General features: G+C 45.7%; 1 protein-coding gene across 2 annotated transcripts in view; it reads right to left on the bottom strand.

Annotated features, from left to right (window-relative positions):
• Positions 1 to 18,598, bottom strand: part of LOC144768561 (sulfotransferase 1C1-like) — a 284,323-nt gene that overhangs the window by 131,230 nt on the left and 134,495 nt on the right. For both annotated transcript variants that reach the window (XM_078652333.1, XM_078652334.1), the window contains 3 exons: positions 14,690 to 14,914; positions 14,181 to 14,309; positions 13,982 to 14,079 (listed from right to left, as the gene is read on the bottom strand). In XM_078652333.1, the coding sequence (XP_078508459.1) occupies positions 13,982 to 14,079; positions 14,181 to 14,309; positions 14,690 to 14,876 (414 nt within the window). In that variant the 5' untranslated portion in view covers positions 14,877 to 14,914. The remainder of the gene's footprint in view (positions 1 to 13,981; positions 14,080 to 14,180; positions 14,310 to 14,689; positions 14,915 to 18,598) is intronic.

Raw genomic sequence — 18,598 nt, 5'->3', positions numbered from 1 at the left:
AAATGTTGTCGCGTGTCAATGGAGAAGGAGTCCGCTTTCAAGCGCTGTGGGTGCGTGCTATCTAGGTCTTTCTGCCAGGTCAAGTTGAAGTCGCCCATGAGAACCATCGGCCCCTACATGAAATCTAATAGCTTCCCCAATATTGTTTTTAGGAAAATTGTCTGTCCAGTGTTGGGGGCGTATACCGCTACGAAAGTGCAAAGTTTCCCCATTAGACGGCCCTTGACCATAATCCAGCGACCTTCTTTGTCGTGTTGGACGTCAAACGGTTGGAATTTTATGGAGGAATTAAATAGGAGTGCCACTCCCCTATGCTTCGTATTCGCTGAGGATATGTAAATCAGTGGGTAGTGTTTGTGTCGGAGGCGTGTGTCCTCAGATCTAGCTAGGTGTGTTTCTTGGAGGGCCACTACATCAAGATGGTGATCAATAACGTACTTCCATACCTTTTGGTATTTTTGAGGGGAATTAAGACCTTTAACGTTCCAGGTTCCAATGGTAATCGTCATTGTGCTAGAGTAAAAAACGGCATCCCGTTGAAAATTCTACCCATCCTGTTGTGGCCTGTGTCCTCGCATGTCCCCAAGAATGAGTATCCCACCAACCAGCGCTATCCGTAAATACATTGTGATCAGAAAGCCTATCAGTACAAAATGGTAAAAACCCGCCACCATGTCCCACCTGTTCCCTTCCCTCAGACACCAGAGAAATAAAAATGAACATAAACAAAAGATACAATGGGAAAATCGCTACCAGGTCCCTGTCGTGGGGCATGAAGTCCCTCAGGGACTAGGGGGGACAGCTGGTCCGAGGACCCCGTTCGCGCCCATCCCGGTGCAGTTCAGAAAATAATGAGAAACATCTTTGTGCGGCTGAGGAATTGTTGTTAGGACAGACCCACACCTGGTAGGAATAAAGGCCGTACTCCTGCATTGGAAATGAAAACATGGTGCTTTTCTCCGATTAACAAGAAGATATCAACATGCGGGTATGATGCAGATAACAAACCAGAACTAGCATTAGAGGGAAGAGAAGTTCGCTGTTCTAAACCGTAGACGCAAAGTAGGGCACATCATTTTCTTAACAGTGGGGAGTTCCAGAAACCCGGAGATGGCAGAGTAGCTGATAGAAGTGGTTTACTGCCAACCTCCCTGGGCTCCCCTTAGGGTCGCCAATATCGACAACAAGTTACTGTGACATTATGGGTCTCAATTCGGTTGTAGAGTATAGACAGTACAGTTCTTATGGTGCGCTCACCGGGATTTCATCTGCGGTCTCTACGCAGGCCCACAGACCATGCAGACGTCGATGATGTACCTTTAAGAGGCTCCCTGTTTTTATCTTGTGTGGAGTCGTTTTCCTCTGTGGGAAGACCCAGAAGTTCCATGCCTTCCTGTAAGTCGGTGATTTGGCGCTGTTTGTTGTTGAATTCAAAACTAAGGTCAAACGGGTAGGTCCACCTATATCTGATTTTATCTTCTCATAATTTGGAAGTGAGGGGTCTGAACAATTGTCTCTGTGCCACAGTAGCTGGTGCTAGATCCTGGTATATGGCACATGCGTGATTTTGGACTGAAATGGACCCTCTTGTCCTAGCCGCCAGGAGTACCGCCTCTTTGACTTTATAGGAATGGAATTTCACCAGGATATCGCGGGGTCTCTTTTTCTCACCGGTCTGCAAACTTCCCACTTGATGGATCCTTTCCAGTTTTATTTTGAGGGATTGGGGACCCAAGACTTCTGCGGAGAGCCCCTCCAGGAAGGCCCCCAGGTCAGGCCCCTCCACGCCCTCCTCCAGGTCTTTAACATGTATGTTCTCCCTCCATGCCCTATTTGTAAGGTCTTTCGCCTTGAACTGCATCTGATGTAGCTGGTCCCGGAGAGATCGGACATCTTCATGGAGTTCAGTGGAAAGTATCTCTGGGTCTTGAGGGTGCGCCTCTATATCCAACACTCTAGTGCCCACAGAGTCCACGTCTTGCTGGAGGGAAGTCAGTCTCTCGGTGAGGTCCGTCCTCAGTTGCTCCATGGAGGATTTGATGTCCTGGCCGAGGTCTTTACGCAGCTCTGTCTTAAAGTCTTTAAACATAGTCAGGAGGTGCGCCTTTGTGAGGGCCATGGTGGATGTTTTGTCATCTCTGGGTAGCGGCGGGCTTCTATCTGTTGTAGTGAAGAAGTCTGATAACTTGGTGGATGTCCTTGTCATCCCCTTCTTTGGTGGCATACGGGCAGGCCCCGGAGGACCGCTGCAGCAATGATGGAGGTGGCCAGAGAATTCGTGCACCAACATGCGGGGCCATCAATGCCAAAGTGTAGTGGAGATGGAGGCCACTGAGGACCCAGAGGACTGGGCACAACCACCGTCAGCACAGGGATCCCCGAATACTGGGGAAGCCGGTCCGCTGTGTAATTGGTGGTATTGAGTAGAGTATGATCTCGTCGGACGAGGCAGAGGGAAGGTTCGTGCCGGATGTGATGTCTCGCGGTGCACACAGCGCAGAGTGGCAGGGAACTAGAGGCCTCAGTCAGGGAAAGAAATCAGTCTTCCAGGCGCAAGCCGCTACCATCCCCAGCACAGGTGGGTCCCGGTGGATTCAGTCAGCATCATGTAGAGACTATCCATGATGAGGTGGAATGGGTGCCATTTTGTGGCTGGCAGGGTAATACAGGGGCCGTACAGATGGTGGCAAAAGAGGATGTGGAGCGCCGGCAGGTCTGCTCCAGGGTCAGGAGAGGGTAGCAAAGTATTATCCCCTCTAGAGCAGCGCCTGGTAGAAGGTAGACATGAGCCTCAAGCACGAGTGAGCAGACAGCGGCGCCGATTTTAACAGAATGGCCGCCACTTTAAAGTCAGGCGTGTGGGCTGTGGGATGAAGTGGCATGAATTGTTCTTCGGGAGGTGTCAGCTTGGGCACTCCAGTGTTCACTGTGGATCTGGTCCTTACCTCTGGCAGTGGCAAATAAATCTGGAGCCAGAGTCCCCACACGGCATCCCCGGTAGCCACCTCCGGAGCTCTCCGCTCAATCCAATGCGATGTCCGCCATTTTGATGGGCGCCTGCTTCCTCCTTCGGGGTCGCGCCAGGACCGCTCCTGCGGGATGAAAGGCAGGTAAGGTCTCTACGTCTATGCGCTACATCTTCTGCTCAGTGTAGGAGCGGCTCGCAGCCCTCAGGGTTCCAGAAAAACACTGTTATCTGCTCTGGAACAGCGTGCCACGCCCCCGCTGCATGCTCTTTTAAATACTGATCTCCCACTTCATTTTGGTGCCTTGATCCACATCATATTCAATGCCTCTATGACAACTGGCTTGGCACACTTTGTTAAGGTTGTGGGCTCTGGCCTTGTGACCTTGTTCCAAACAATATTTGGTGTGATACCGGCATTTTTTCATTCTATTTTTTCCAGCGTCTTCGGCGGGTTACCTTTAATTCTCAATTTGCCTGCCGGTGTGCTGCTGTTGATTTTCTTGCTCCAAAAAGGCTGCACTATCTGTGTCACGAGACAGCCTGCCCCGGCTGTTCCAGCTTCGCAACTTGAACTCTATGGAAAGCTACCTCTGGCAACATTGAGTGTGGCGTATGGATTATCCTTCCTGTTCTCATACTTTACATGCGTTCAGCCTGTGTTTCATTGCCTGGATTGTTCATTTGAATGGTCTTTGGATTTGTGTCTCTTAAATACGGCATCTCCTGCCCCGGATTATGATCAACTGATGAGTTCCTTAGTGGCTTACGAGTTGGACTGTTCTAGCATCGGGATTATGGCCTGTGCGGCTGCGCATGGAGTTCTAGGGAATTGGAACATATGTGAGGCGGCACATGACTTTCTGTCACAAAGTTACCTCGAAGAACACGCTAGTTGTCCTCTGATGGTGCTTGAGGCTCCAGTTATTGAAGAACATGTATGTTCCTTTACTTTATTAAAGTGGATGGCTGAACTTTTTGCTGATGAGAACAATGACTTCCTTTTGGAGGCTGTTGCGACGTACTGTGCCTACACTCTGATGGACTAAAGGCAGTTATCCAGTTAAGAGCACATACTGAATTCAGATTTTTTTACATTTTACTATTTTTATATCCATATTGGGCAGTACACCCTTCTTGGTTTTTACATTTTTTTTTCCTCCTTACTACTTCGAACTTATCATTTCCAATTGTGCGGTTTGGCAAAATTTGAACTTGGTTCTGTCTCACTCGAACTTGAACTCTGCATTCCTAAATTGTTTCCCTTTTTGTTTGTGGGCCGATCAGGGGAGGGTGTAGTGAAGGCCGGGTTCTGCCTGCATACATTGCTATGTTAGCATAAGCGTATTAGAAGGTTTTTTTTCTATATCTTTTTATTAAATATTATCGACAGAACATACCATATTGAATCATGATTATTTGTACTGGGTTACAGAGATTCAAGTAACAGTGCACAATATGTAGCAATTAGGGGGGTGTAAGATTCTCGTCTTCACTCAAGAGTACCAGTGGGGTGCATATATCTCCCCTGTATGAGTTCCAAGGCCCCCATACCCTGTTCCATTTCTTGGGACACCCTCTGGCTATATAGACTGATTTCTCCCTGAACATGCACCAGTCTAGATCTTCCTTCCATTGGTCTATTTTGGGTGGTTTGAGGGCTCCCCAGTGTTGTGCTATGTTCCTTTTTGTGGTCCTTACTGCTAGTGTTGCCCATTGCTTAGTGTAGGAGGTGAGGTCTGTTGGTTCCCAAATGTTTAGGGGGCACCTGCGTGCCTCCAGGTGCAAGTCTTTTGTGAGCACCTCGCTGAGTGTTTGGTGTATGGCGTGCCAGTAGGTTTGTATGTATTCACACTCCCATATAATATGGATGCAAGTGCCGTCTTTTCCACATCTGCTCCTGCATTCCCCACTGTCAGCCCTACCCATACGGACCAATCCTGGACCAGTTATGTATGTCCTGTGGAGAATTTTGAGTTGTACTAGTCGTAGTAGTCTGGCTCGTAGTCTGGCTTAGATTACCACCTCTCTCGGGGAGGAGACTGCCTCTTGCCAGTCTTCCTCATCTAGCTCAAGGCACTCTCTTATCCATTTCTCCTTGAGAGATTGGAGCGGGTCTTCCATATTATTAATTCGTTTTTTATAGATCAAGGAAATGGCTTTTTCGGTTAGGTGGCCATCAAGTATTCTATACTCCAAGGGAGAGGCATCGGGGAGGGAGGACTTCCTAGTGAGATGAGTCTGGAAGGCATGTTGAATTTGGAAATATGTATATTGTTCAGTGTCTATATTGTTGCTGGAGGGAGGCAAACGAGAGGATTTCACCTTTAAACAAGAGATATTTAATTTGGGAGATTTCTAGAAGATCCCATTTATCAAATCCCTTGGTTTGACACAGGTTCCCCAGTTTTTCCGAGTTCCACAGGGGTGTTGCCAGGGTGAGTCTGAGGAGCCATCTGTCCAGGGTTTTCTGTCCCACAACAGATCTCTTTGAAGGCTCTCTATTTCCAGAAAGTTTGATTTGGGAACCAGATCCAGTGAGTTCTGGAGGGCGTAAAGGAAGCGGGGCAGTGCCATCATTAGAAAAAGGCAGCTTTACCCAGTAACGAGAGGGGCAGAAACTTCCAGCTCTCTATGTCCCTTTTCAATCTCTGTATCGGTGGCAGGAGATTCCGGGCGAAGCGGAGCGTGGGGCTTAATGAAATAAAAATGCCAAGATAGTGGAAGCAATCTGTTGTTATCTGGATTGGGCAGTTCCTAGGGAGGACCGGTCGTTCTCCCTGTAAGACATGGACAACAGACTTGGTCCAGTTTATGGTGAATCCGGAATATCTGCTAGTAGGAAGTCAGATATAGCAGAATGTCATCTGCGTGGAGGGATATATTATCTTCCCAGTCTGGAGACCAACGCATACCGTGAACCACTGGATCTCTATGGATCCACACCGCCAGGGGTTCAAGGGCCAGAGCAAATAGAAGCGGGGACAGGGGACATCCCTGGCGTGTACCACGGCTCTGTTGAAATATTTTTGATTTGTGGTTGTTCACCACTACTTGAGCCATTGGTTTTGAATAATGTAATCGGATGCAGCTCACAAACCTGGGCCCGAATCCCTTCTTATCGAGTACAGCAAAGAGGTATGGTCCTTCCACCATATCAAACGCCATGGTGGCGTCTAGCGAGACCAGTACTGCTGGTTCTTGAATAGTTGCTGCTCTTCCCAATACTCTGTGTACTCTGCGCAGGTTTAATGCTGTGTTGCGATGTGTCATGAAGCCTGATTGGTCAGGGTATACTAGGCTATCTATCACTTTTTTAAACCGGATTGCCAGCAGTTTTGCGAGGATCTTGGGTTCTGCGTTGAGTAGGGATATAGGCCTATATGAGGCACAGCTGGTTTTGGGTTTACCTTCTTTGTGAATGACTACAATATTGGCTGTCCTTTGATCCATGGGGAGTGTCCCTTTTTCCTTGCTGTCTATAAACATCAATCGAAGGTATGGGGCTATCATATCTGGCCTGAGCTTGTAAGGCTCGATTGGTATGCCATTGAGACCCAAGGCTTTTCCCGAATGAATCGCCCGTATCGCCTGAGCCCTTTCATCATCCGAAAGTCGGACTCAGAGAATTAAGGCACAGTTGTCTGCTTCTGTGTACTGCTCTTCTGAGCGGCACCCCGTCTGAAAGTGTTCAGCAAACCGGTCAGCGATTTCTTGTGGGTCAATGATAGGGTCGGTATCCTCTTCTTGTAGCTCAGGTACAAGACGGCTGGCCCACTCCTTCCTATCTAACCAGGCTATTAACTTCCCCGCTTTATCTCCTTGTTCATAGATACTGCTTTGCATTTCCCTCCCTTGAGCCCTCGTTCTGTCTGTTGCTATTGCTTTGAACTAGTCTTGTTTTAGATGCAAGAGGTGCAATTTCTCAGGGGTGACTGTCAGCTCTAACTCTTCTTCCAATCTAAGCATTTCATCCTCTGCCTGCACCATGTCTTTCCCGCGGATTATCGATTTGTAGGCTTCCCATAATGTTTGGGCTGATTCTACCGTACCCTCATTTTCATGGAAATAGTGGTCTGTGGCCTGGGTGATTTTCTTTCGGGTGTCAGGGTCTCGGAGATACCACGGATTGATGGGAGCGACTCTCCCAGCACTCATCTGGCCGAGAACTACATGTATCCAGATCGGTGAGTGATCAGAGATACCCCTGCCTAAGTGGGGGATTTCTCGAATATTGAGTGACTGCAATGCTGGAACTAGGACATAATCAATGCGAGAGAGGCCACGATGGGTACTCGATAAGAAGGTATATTGGACCATGTCTGGGTTGTGTACCAGCCCCATGGCCTCAAGGAGGTCAGGTAGCCACCTCTGTGCAGGTCTAATGTCCCATGGAGGGTGTTGATACAATACTCCAGAAATTACTGCGCTAAAGTTCCCCCCATCATGAGGAGGCCCTCTGGGAACGACAATAGGATCGCACCCAGGTCTTTAAATGTATCACTCTGAAAGCCAGGGGGAACGTACACTGCAGCAAATGTGACGACTCTACCCTCCCAGAGGTCTGAGATTCCTATGTATCTACCCCGCTTGTCGGGCCATGTGGATTGTATTGTGAAAAGGAACAAATTCTTATTTAAGATGCCCACTCCTCACGACCCGGTTGTGAAGCCTGCATGTGCCGCTAGTTTATATCCTCCCCTGTTCATTGCCTTACATGTGTTCCCTACTAGATGTGTCTGCTGTAATAGGATAGGGTCAGAGGCCTGCCTCTTGATGTACTGATGGACCATGCTACGTTTGACTTTATCTCCAAGCCCTTTGATGTTCCAACTGAGGATCTTAACCCCCATATCCCACTGTGTAACCATCCTGATTCATATGGTTGTACTGATCCTGTACTGCGTTATATCTTGGTGTTGTCGATAAAACAATTACTACATAAAATTAAAAACTTAACAAAATTAACAACCCTTCCCAGCCACCCCTATCCCTGTGTCCCTGCACTCTGGGCTTCAAACTGCCCATGATCCAGCTTGCAGAATGCCTGTCGCCCCACAAGTTAACTAAATGTAGAACAGTGGGGTATGTGGTGCTCCCTCCCCCCTCCCCATTACAGATATTATTACTGTGCAAAGCCCTTAGGTACAAGCCAGAATTCACTCTTTTATATACATGAGGAAGGTTCTTATCTTACGTAAATGTCTTGCGGCGTGTTCGGGTGCAGGCCTCGACCCCACGTCACGGCTAGATAGGCTTTACAAGCCGATGTTACCACAACCTATGCCCTTTGGCCCACACCTGCCCCTTCCCATTTATGTTACCCCAAATATTGTATGGACTGCCGTTCAGTGGCTCTCCAGCCAGTCTGCTGCTGATTCTGGATGTTCAAAGAACCAGGCCCTATCCTCAGCTTCCACTCGAAGCCTGGCTGGGAACAACATGGCGTACTTGTCACCTTTGTCTCTCAGTGTCTTCTTGATTCCCAGGAAGGAGCTTCTTTGCCTCTGGACCAGCTGGGTAAAGTCCGGAAGGAAGGTTATTTCTGCATTGCCGTACCGAATTTGGTCCCATTCTGGCATGTTGGAGTATCACGTCCCGGTCTCGGAAAGTTGAGGACTCTGACCAGGATTGGACGAAGAGGGGCCCCAGGTTTCGGTCGACCCCTGGGGACTCTGTTGGCCCTCTTGATGCCAAAGAATTTCCCAAGCCCCTTGGGTTGCAGGTGGTTAAGGATGAGGTCTTCAATGAAGAGATCTGTGGCATGTTCTTCTGATTTTTCCAGGATCCCTACAATTCGTACATTGTTGAGCCGTAGACGCCCTTAATAGTCATCTAGTTTGGTTTCTGCAAATTTCCGAAAAGTCTGCAATTCTTTGACGTCAGTTTGCAGCTGGGAAGCATCATCCACGAGGCTCGCAGTTGTGAGCTCCACTTTTTTGACTCGTTCACTATTTTTGTTCAGGTCTGCATGGAGTAGATTGATTTCCATGGTGACTGCGCCCATCTTGTGTTCCAACGATGTCTTGATCCCCGCAATCGCCTCTAAAATGTCTTTGAGAGTGGGTTCCGGGTCTACTTTTCCCTGTGTTCCTCCGCTTTTGCCCAAAGGTGAAGGATCAGGCAAGGATGTTTTGGAGAGAGTGTATCTGTCCAGCCTGTTCTGCTGCACTGGCTTGTTGCCTCTAGTTGACGACATTGCGCCTCGATCTCTTTCGCCCGCTGCGCCAGTAGTGAGAGGATGTGGCAAGTCTAGCAGTCTGGAGTCACTCTTGGCGTTGTGGGCAACACTTCCACCCTGCTCAGGCTGCCAATGATCTCATGGGGTTGGTCTTGTATTCAGGACGATGCTGGGCAGATGATTGTGGTTGGGTATCGTGCCTTGTGTGCCTGTTTGGCTTCTAGTAAGGGTTGTTGACGCTTTCCCCTGAATAGGTCTGGAGTGCAGTGGCAACAGCACGTTTTTTCCAAGGGGAAAATCAGTGGTGTTTGCAGATCAGTAGAGCCCAGCGTTAATGCCCTCTGGAGAGTCACAGGCTGATTTTGTTCCAGTCCCATTGCCCGTGAAGTGTGCTGGCAGCTGCACTAGTCAGGGGAAATGCAGGTAAACGGGGATCACACTAGATATTGCATTCACGTACTGGTGGCAGTCCTAATGCGTGAGCTTACCATGCTCCATTACGGCTGTTGTGTGGCACTGGGTGAAGCGGGCATCTCTACTCTCATTGTGGGGCCACACTCCGTTTGCCCGTCTTGAAGTGGCAGCCTGTGATCGGGTGGGCCTAGGAGCCAACAGGTGCGGCTGACGCGGGATTCGTGAGACAACCAGGCAGGGCGCTAGCTCCCACGCGCCGCTTCCGTATCTATGCAAGGTCTCTGATTTTAATCCCCCATAAGGCCGCAGACTCGGTGCGCTGCTATCTGGGGCTCAGAGCACTTCGCAGCGATCGCTGCCTTGGGGGAGGGACGTCGGATGGTCTTTTGGTCATCAAACTTGTTTACTGGCAGTGCTGTTCCGTTGGTTGTGGGTCGGGCCACCAGGGTTTCTGGGCCTGCATGCCGTTCTCGCCTCCACTCGAGGTCCTGGCGTTCCCACCCCGAGTAGGCTGCAGTCTAGACGTGCCATTTTCTGGGTCTCCGGTCGATGTTCAGAGCCTCGTTAAGCTACGGCCATCGAGCTTTGCGGCTCGGCCACGCCCCCGTATTAGAAGTTTAAATGCCATTTTGCCACTTTGCCGCTTTTGGACACGACGCTACATGTATCTGTTGGGATGTATGATGGAACAACGCTAGCTATTACAATGCATGCCGTTACATCGCAGTCGTTACAACCCTGCGATGTTACCTCGCTATGCCATTACAACGCAAGTCTTTACAGCGACTTCGCTAGATGGCGTGCTAACATTAAAAAAGTGTAATTTACTATTCCAACTCCAATCCACTTGACAGTAGGGAAGGTGTTGGGATAGTAAACTACACTATTTGTAATGTTAGCACGCCATCTAGCGCAAGTCGATGTAAAGACTTGCGTTGTAATGGCATAGCGTGGTTACATCGCAGTTGTTGTAACGACCGCGTTGTAACAGCATTGCGGTCTAGTGACCGTGTTGTTAACGATGTTTCTTCACATGAGAACGGTCTGCTTTCCACATCCCTAGACTTACACGGCGACCCCAGTATGTAAACTTTGTGCTGCAGGCTTCAAGGTCAAATAAAAATATATGCTGTTGATTCAGGTTGATCGGCCCACGCTCTAGACACAACATGCATCCAGCTGCAAATAGCTGAAACTTGAGTGCCTTTAATATTACACTGCATGCATATTTGCAAGAATTTGGAGAAAAACCTTTCCATCTACAGAGAGCTTGCTGATCCTTTGATGTGATTCACCTAAGCTGATCTTTGAGGTATGGGGTTTCCCGTTTAAACCTAGAGACCTTCTATTGTTATAAAACCTAGCTCCCAGCCAGGGGAGGGTGGTGCACAAGGCGCTATAAGACCTGTTTCCACTTTCATTATAATATGATTTCTCCCTTTGTGTTTTATGGAATTGTAACAATGCTGATTGTTTTATTTCTAATCATATGCCTGCTTATGTTAGCCAAAATACTGCATCTTTGAGCACATAGTTAAAATTAACATTTTAAACTTTACTGTGTCTCGGATTACTCATGTCGTGGACTTGTATGAGAATATAAACGAAAGAGTGTTCTTGATTCCCACCATTCCTGAGAGTATTCTAAGTTGCTTGTTCTGAGTTGCCTAATCATTGGTAGCTTTGCCGTAGGACAGAGAATGAATGAGACACTGATGCTAGTCGGATAGGGGTTCTGGGTACTGAGGTGAGTTTTCGGTACACCAAAATTCACTGAGGTTCTGGTTTCCTGCCCATAGTTCTGTACGTGAGCAGAGTCCCCGCAACAGTATCAACTGCAGGTGCCAGATTTAAACACTGGCATGCAGAGGTTGTATAATGTGCCCATACTAATTACAGAGTAAACAGAACAGAATGGCTGGATAGGAAAAGTTAGTATCGTGAGTATCAGTCACGCAGTCAATATGTACTACGTAACCCAGGTCTTCTGTACCAAAACAAATTTATTTAATTTTTTATCTGTTTTTTCAGATTTTTCAAAACGCATGGGCAAACCAAAGACTGTCACGACAGTGAATACATGAATACAGTATTTACATTTATACACACATACCAATGTACATTATTTACAAGGTGAAAGAAACACAATTAAATAAAGACAGTTGTAAATGACACACCAAAAAAGCAATAACGTTATTCAATATTCAAACATTAATTGCATTTATATACAATGAGAAAATTCATGCAAAGAGCAAGGGTACAACCAGTCCATGGGGATGTGAAACCAAGAGACAGGCGGGGACAGATGGAGTAGTACGCCTGCCTGCCTGACAACACTGTGGTTCAATATTTGTATTGGGTTGCACCACTAGGGTCCCAGGTGGTATATACTTTCTCTTCCTAGGTGCACCCTTTTGAATGACCACAGGGTGAGAATGTCGACGCGTTTCGAACCGGATTATTGACGGTTCTCTTCAGGACGGGGACTGGGAACAATGAGTCTGCACGTGGCAAAGAATGTGCCTTGGTGTCGGTAAATCGCCGGGGAAGGGGTCGATTCTGTGGTTAGCCGGTTCGGATTCTTTAAGATTCGGTTGTCCGCCGCGCGGTACAAACACATGAGTGGAACTGCTTACATATTGACTATGTTTCGTTGTGCAAGCTGAATAGGTAGCTTGTGAGACGTGTAGCGTTTGATGTCAAAAATCACTTCAGGGCTGGTATGTAAATGAGCCGCGGCTTTGTCAGTAGGATTCAATCACTCGGAGTGTCTCAAACTGGAACACGCACAGTCTGTCACATACTAATTACAGGGCACGCAAGGGTGCAAACCTTGGCGAAAAAGCAAATCAAGTTAGAGCGCATGCTGGAAAGATTTAATTGTAAACTGCAAGTTACAGATGTGATTCTTTTTATGATAGCTGAGGCGTTCATGTGCCAGCGGTAGAGATCTCTGTGTGCACCCTGCAGGACATAAGTTTGAACCTGAGAAGGTGATCTAGTGTGTTTGGGCTGCCTGATGCAATCATTCCAGTGTGTGTACTTGGGCAATATGCAGACACTGCACCCAGAAACAAAAGTAGCCTGCTGTCTGCTAAATTCTACGATAATGGGTTGAGGGATTGTGCCGCTTGACACTTGGACGGACAGTTTATGGTATCCTGTGTACATCGGTTTCACAAGGTTGTCCCTGTGACTGCCAGCTTTGCAGTTTCAGGGCCTCGTAGGCCAGGAGGCCCTGACATATTTAGTCACAAATTAAAACTACAGGCAATACTTCCAGTATTATTGGAAATAATAGAGGGATAGGAAGGCTGGTAGATATTGCGTTTTCCTAACTGTCACTTTTGATGTGGTGAGAAAAAAGAGTCAATGCTCAACAGGCACTCCCCATGTGTACACTACTCCTGTACACCATCCATCTCTGCCACCTGTTACAACCCTACAGTCATCCTTCTTCCAAAACATCACAACGGTCGTGGGTGCCATGTGAACAACTCTCTGGCCACTGCCGTACGATTCTTGGTTTGAAATGCTGCAATCCAGCTTCACTGTCGTCATCCTTGACTTGAAATGCTCTCACCCAGTTTCAAATGACTGTCCTAATCAGGGACAGCTCAACAGCAAGGCAGTCCCACCGAGGGCTACTAGGAATGGGGTGGCAATGGAAATCTCAGTAAAGGCCCAATTGACACCAAACGTCCTTGCCTTGCATTGGCAACTGTCACAACATATGGTCTCAATCTGCTTATCACTCTTTCTTCCCGATCTTCAAGCTATTCCTTGTTCAACTTTCCTATCCAGCCACTATAGTGTTACTTTTGTTCCTGGAACCTTTCTCCATATTTACACACAAGGCGACAGACCCATGGACGTATGGAGAATGAGCCTACGTTCTTTTAAATTATGCTCAAAGGACTTTACACCTCAGAGCTCCCACATCTTTTGAGAAAAAACAATGATACATCAATGTTCATCAATTTGCCGTGACATGCCCTCATGACTGAATACCACGACCAAGGACTCCGCATTATTGAATAGACTTTTCCAGCCACTTGTAACAAAGGGCATCTCTACTGAGTGTCGTAAGAAGTTGCAAGATATTTATAAAAATATTACAAGTTATCTACTGCAATTTAGCTTAATACATGATCGACAAAGAAGCAGTTACTCCATTGTAGAAACTCTATAAGTGGATCCACCATCAACTTCTCGTCTTCCTGCCCAGGACTCCGTTCTTATGTTCCATCTGCTACCATCCACCAGAGTCCAAGGTGGAGTGATGCATTTATCGGAGGAATGTCTGTATGAGGAGAAATATCTTCAAAAGGAAGGACACACTGGAAGGCTATTCAGATACCTGCACAGTTGCACAATGGCCACTGCTACCAATAGAAGTGGAGGTTGGTGGTCAGTCTTACCTTACAGTTCTGCTCCCAGAAGGACTTGGGCACAAGCTGAATTGGAAGGTGGGTCTTAATGACACGAGGAGACGGTGCCTTTGCAAGTGCATCCACGCCTGAATGAGAGAGGGACAGAAACCAGGTTATTCTCCAATCACAAAATAAATGTTTCACCTCCTCTCCAGAAGAGCAGTCATCTCATATCTCTGATATTCACCAGATGGCACAGGAGGTGGTAAGACCATTTCCAGGAAGGGAAAACGGACATGGGTTGGTGCTCTTCTTGCTTCTACCAAATCTCCCCCATTATTGATCAGATCCACTATCTCTTGCATCCAGGTGGTACCTTAAGTCAAGCAACAAAGACAATTATCACTCAGAATTGTGCTCAATAGGTGCATCATATCAGTACTGCTGTATCAATGCATACAGCACTCATATACCTTTCCCAACAATCATATGTCCTGTAAGAATCTGTATATCTCACTCTACAGGCAGCCCTTCTGCAGGATTCCCTAAACCTAACCAGAAAATGCAGTAATGCTATTTCTATAGCTCCCAAGAGAATAATCGTTCCTAAATTCCCCTCAAGCATCCAGCACATCTGCAATATTTCCTGAAATGTCCTCTAGCAAGCACTCATTAAACAGTCCATAATTCTCCCACACACTCTTCCAGTCACACCACACCAACTGTTAATTAAAGTTTCGCCAGAGGAACTCTTACCAGCCTTAGGATAGGAAGAAATTAAGAGGTCATCGGGCCTGGCCTGGAATTGCTCTACTTTCCTCCAGTTCTCAGCGATAGTCTCCCTCAGTGGAACCCCATGCACCAACCTCAAAGGGATGCGCTTCAACAACTTTGTTGGAACCTCCTGTAGAATGCTGTTGAATTTATGGGCTGCCTCCATCATCTGAATAGCATCCAGAATGTTGCTCCAGTGGCTTGTCACTGGGGCAGGGGAAGGAAAACAAAAAGCATATGGATCAATCATAGATAGACTAAACTAGTGAGATCCCAACTCATCAGACCAGAAAGTGCCAAAGGATTCTTTCTGCAGCCCCTCAAAGACAGAAATTGCAAGGACCACTCAAGGTCATCAGGTTGTCTTCTGTGAAAGCTATGTTAAAGAAACCTCATGAGGGCACATGCAAAAAGAGGCAGTAGTCAATGCAGGATTGCACCTGATTGGCTATGGGGGACACTCAAAATGTCCTCCCTATCAGAGCAACAACGCAATGACTGCAAACAGTCTGGCACGTGGTATGTCAATTGGGCTGTTAGGCCAAAGAGAACTAGTGGCAAGAAGCATTACAATTAATTGTATTACGTGGAAAACATAGGTTTTACTCAGTTTGTTTGACAAGTGACAAATGTATCTCAGACACTGATTACGGTTCTTTTGTGTGTGTTTTTTTAATGATATTGTTTACTTGGATTATTCTTGATGCCCTCCAATGCAAGTTTAAAATGTAGCTGTACTTATTTTAAATCATGTTGACCCAACTGCAGAAACTGGGAGCAATTTCTAATGCTCACTCCAGAGTGTTTCAGTCCGAGAGTACAAGATTAACATGTAGCTTGCTAAACAATACATAAGCATGCATTCAATTGGAGTAGAACAGACATGGGTTATCCACATCAGATTTAAGGTAGCATGGTTAAACCTGGCACCTGGGGAATTTGCAGGTAGAGCTAAATTGTCAAGTGATTTGATCTATGCCCAGGTTATAACAAGGTGTCAATTTTCCTCTTTTGCAAATGAGGACCAAGAGATACAACTTTTAAGGAATTTGATCAAACACAGCTTATGGCATCACACACTGTTGATGTTGAAGATGTATTGCATGTGTTAATGCAATGTTCTGCCCCACCTTGATTTAAGCCATAGTTTAATTAACTTTTTATTAACTGACAACAACCCCGAGTTGAGTTTGATGCAGTTGCTCCTATGATGGATGTCCCTTTCCAATAGTATAATTCATTCCTTTGATTCCCCTATATCAAAGTAACAGCACACGTCAACGGAGAAAGAGCTAATGACCTTACAATAAACTTACAATTAAAGATGAAAACATATAGAAGTTGGGGGAGATCATAAACAAAGACACTGTCCAGATAAGAACCATGCGTATTACTTCGTAAAATTCAGGGTTTGTGTTGCTACTAATGGATACGCTGAGTGTATGGGAATCCTGGTAAATTGTTTCCGAGCCAAAATACTGACTAAATGGGCATACAGCGGTAGGAAACCGAACATTTATGTTCCTTTTTATTTTTTATTTTTTTATTTTATTGCCACAGTTGGGTCATTTGACGAATAATACATTCACAGCATCAAAAAATATACATATCCATAATCTTCTTTTCCAAAATTGTCTGAATCAAACGAGGAGGACAAGATTACCAAATTCATATACAAAATGCGTAGATCCATAAACTATTCCTCTAGATATTCTTTAAGAGCCCCTCAAATCGATATACCTAATCGTTTTTTCTTAACACCCTTTAGAGCGTACAGATTCCATTCCAATTCATATACATTAAACAGTTTCCTTCGCCAAAATTCAAACATCGGTGCTTCAGGTTGTAGCCATTCCGTGGCTATACATAACCGGGCAATGGTCATTGCTACAAATAAAAAGTTCTTCAATTTACACACATTCACATTGTTATTGACACATTGCCCCCCCCCTATTAACATAAGTGCGGGGGATATTTTAATCGGATAATGAGTAACTAAAGATATGAACCTTTCTATACTGGAGATGAAAGACAATAATTTGGGACAGTTGTAGAAGACATGAACAACATCTGCATCTTCCCCTCCACACCGAAAGCATTTTCCATCATACATAGGCCCCCATGTTGCCATTCGTTTGGGCGTGTAGTATAATCTAAATATAGTCTTATATACCTGCGCTTTCAGATTAGCTGACAAACACATATCCTTAGCCATCAGAATAGTATCTACAACATTTAAGTCGATTTCCTCCAACTGATTCTGCCAGTATACATTATATTTGTTCAAGTCGTCAGGTTTATATTCCGTCAGCAACCGATATATCATACCAATCCTTTTTTTTCGATCGGATTGCCTCTATTAATTTATTAGGAGTGGGTGTGTTTAATTTCTTTAAACAAAAATCTCTAACTTGTAAATATTTAAAAAAAGAAGAATGAGGTAACTGATATTTGCTTCCCATGTTTGAAAAAGATCTAAATATTCCGTCTGCCTCAAATAAATCACCAATTCTGACCACCCCTTTCTTACTCCACTCCTTCGCAACACTATCCCAGAATATCGATGGAAGTATTTTCTCCGCTGAAAAAGGAGTGTAATATGAAATTCTCTATAATTTCATAATCCTCGCAACCTTTGTCCAAACTTTATATGCGGACTCAACCACCTTAAAACGGGTGTGCTTGTAGTAGTTCCCCTCCAACTCTTTTAACAAACATCCCTTTGCATGCTCCCCCAATAATAGATAAAATATTGACGGGGACTCAGCCGGGTCCTCAATTTGTTCTCCAGTCAGCAAGATTCTCATTCTTTGTAAAAAACAAACATAATAATAAAACACGAAATCCGGAATCCCACGCCCACCTCTCTCTATTGGCAAAGTCAACCATTTCATTGCTCGTCTAGTTTTACCAGGTGCCCAAAAGAATTTTATACATAAAGTTTGCAACTTATAAATATGATTTAGGGGTATCTCTAAAGGAATACTGCGATATAAATATAGTATCTTGGCTAGCACATTCATCTTGATGATCTTACATCTCCCAATTATGGACAATTGGAGTCTCCCCCATCTGTCTAGAGATTGCTTAAGTTGTTGCAATATCTTATCCCAATTAGCGTCCACTATCTCTTGTGTATGGGATTTAATTGTAATACCTAAATATGTCACTTCGGGAGTAACCCTATGATCATTAAATTGAACGCTATCTGAACAAAGCACCTGCGTTTTTGCAGCATTTAGCTTATAACCGGAGCTATTGCCAAAATCATTGGCCAGACGTTCAATCTCTTTCATTGCCTGCCCAGGATCAGTGGTAATAATGGCTATATCATCCGCATATGCGAATACTGAGTGAGGTATGTTTGAAACGTAGAATGGTTTAATATGTGGTGACTCTAGCAGTTTAATTATGAATGGATTCATAAATAACGCGAAGAGAAGTGGAGAGCAGGGACATCCCTGGCGTGTACCTCTTGTGATAACTATCCTTTCCGACTTTTGGCCCATAGCTACCACTCTCGCGTTAGGTGAGCTGTACAATGCCTTAATAGCTCTCAGGAAGTTTTTACCAAATCCCATTTTATTCATTACTGCCCATAAATATGTCCACTCTACGCGATCAAACGCTTTCTCAGCGTCGAGTAATATCAACGCCAAGTCTCTTCTCCCGATTTCAGCTATATCTATCAAGGTAATCACCTTATTAACATGTGCTACAGTTCCTCTATTTGGGATAAACCCATGCTGAGTCAATGATACTAAAGGTGTTATGACCTTAGACATGCGGTTTGCAAGCATCTTCGAGTAAATCTTGCTATCGCAATTTAGTAAAGATATGGGCCGATATGAAGCGGGCTGCTCTGGGGGTTTCCCTTTTTTTGCGAAAACT

This window comes from Lissotriton helveticus, chromosome 7, assembly GCF_964261635.1.
Source record: "Lissotriton helveticus chromosome 7, aLisHel1.1, whole genome shotgun sequence".
Taxonomy (NCBI): Eukaryota; Metazoa; Chordata; class Amphibia; order Caudata; family Salamandridae; genus Lissotriton; species Lissotriton helveticus.
Note: the sequence above shows the minus strand (reverse complement) of the source record. Positions and strands in the feature narration are given on the sequence as shown.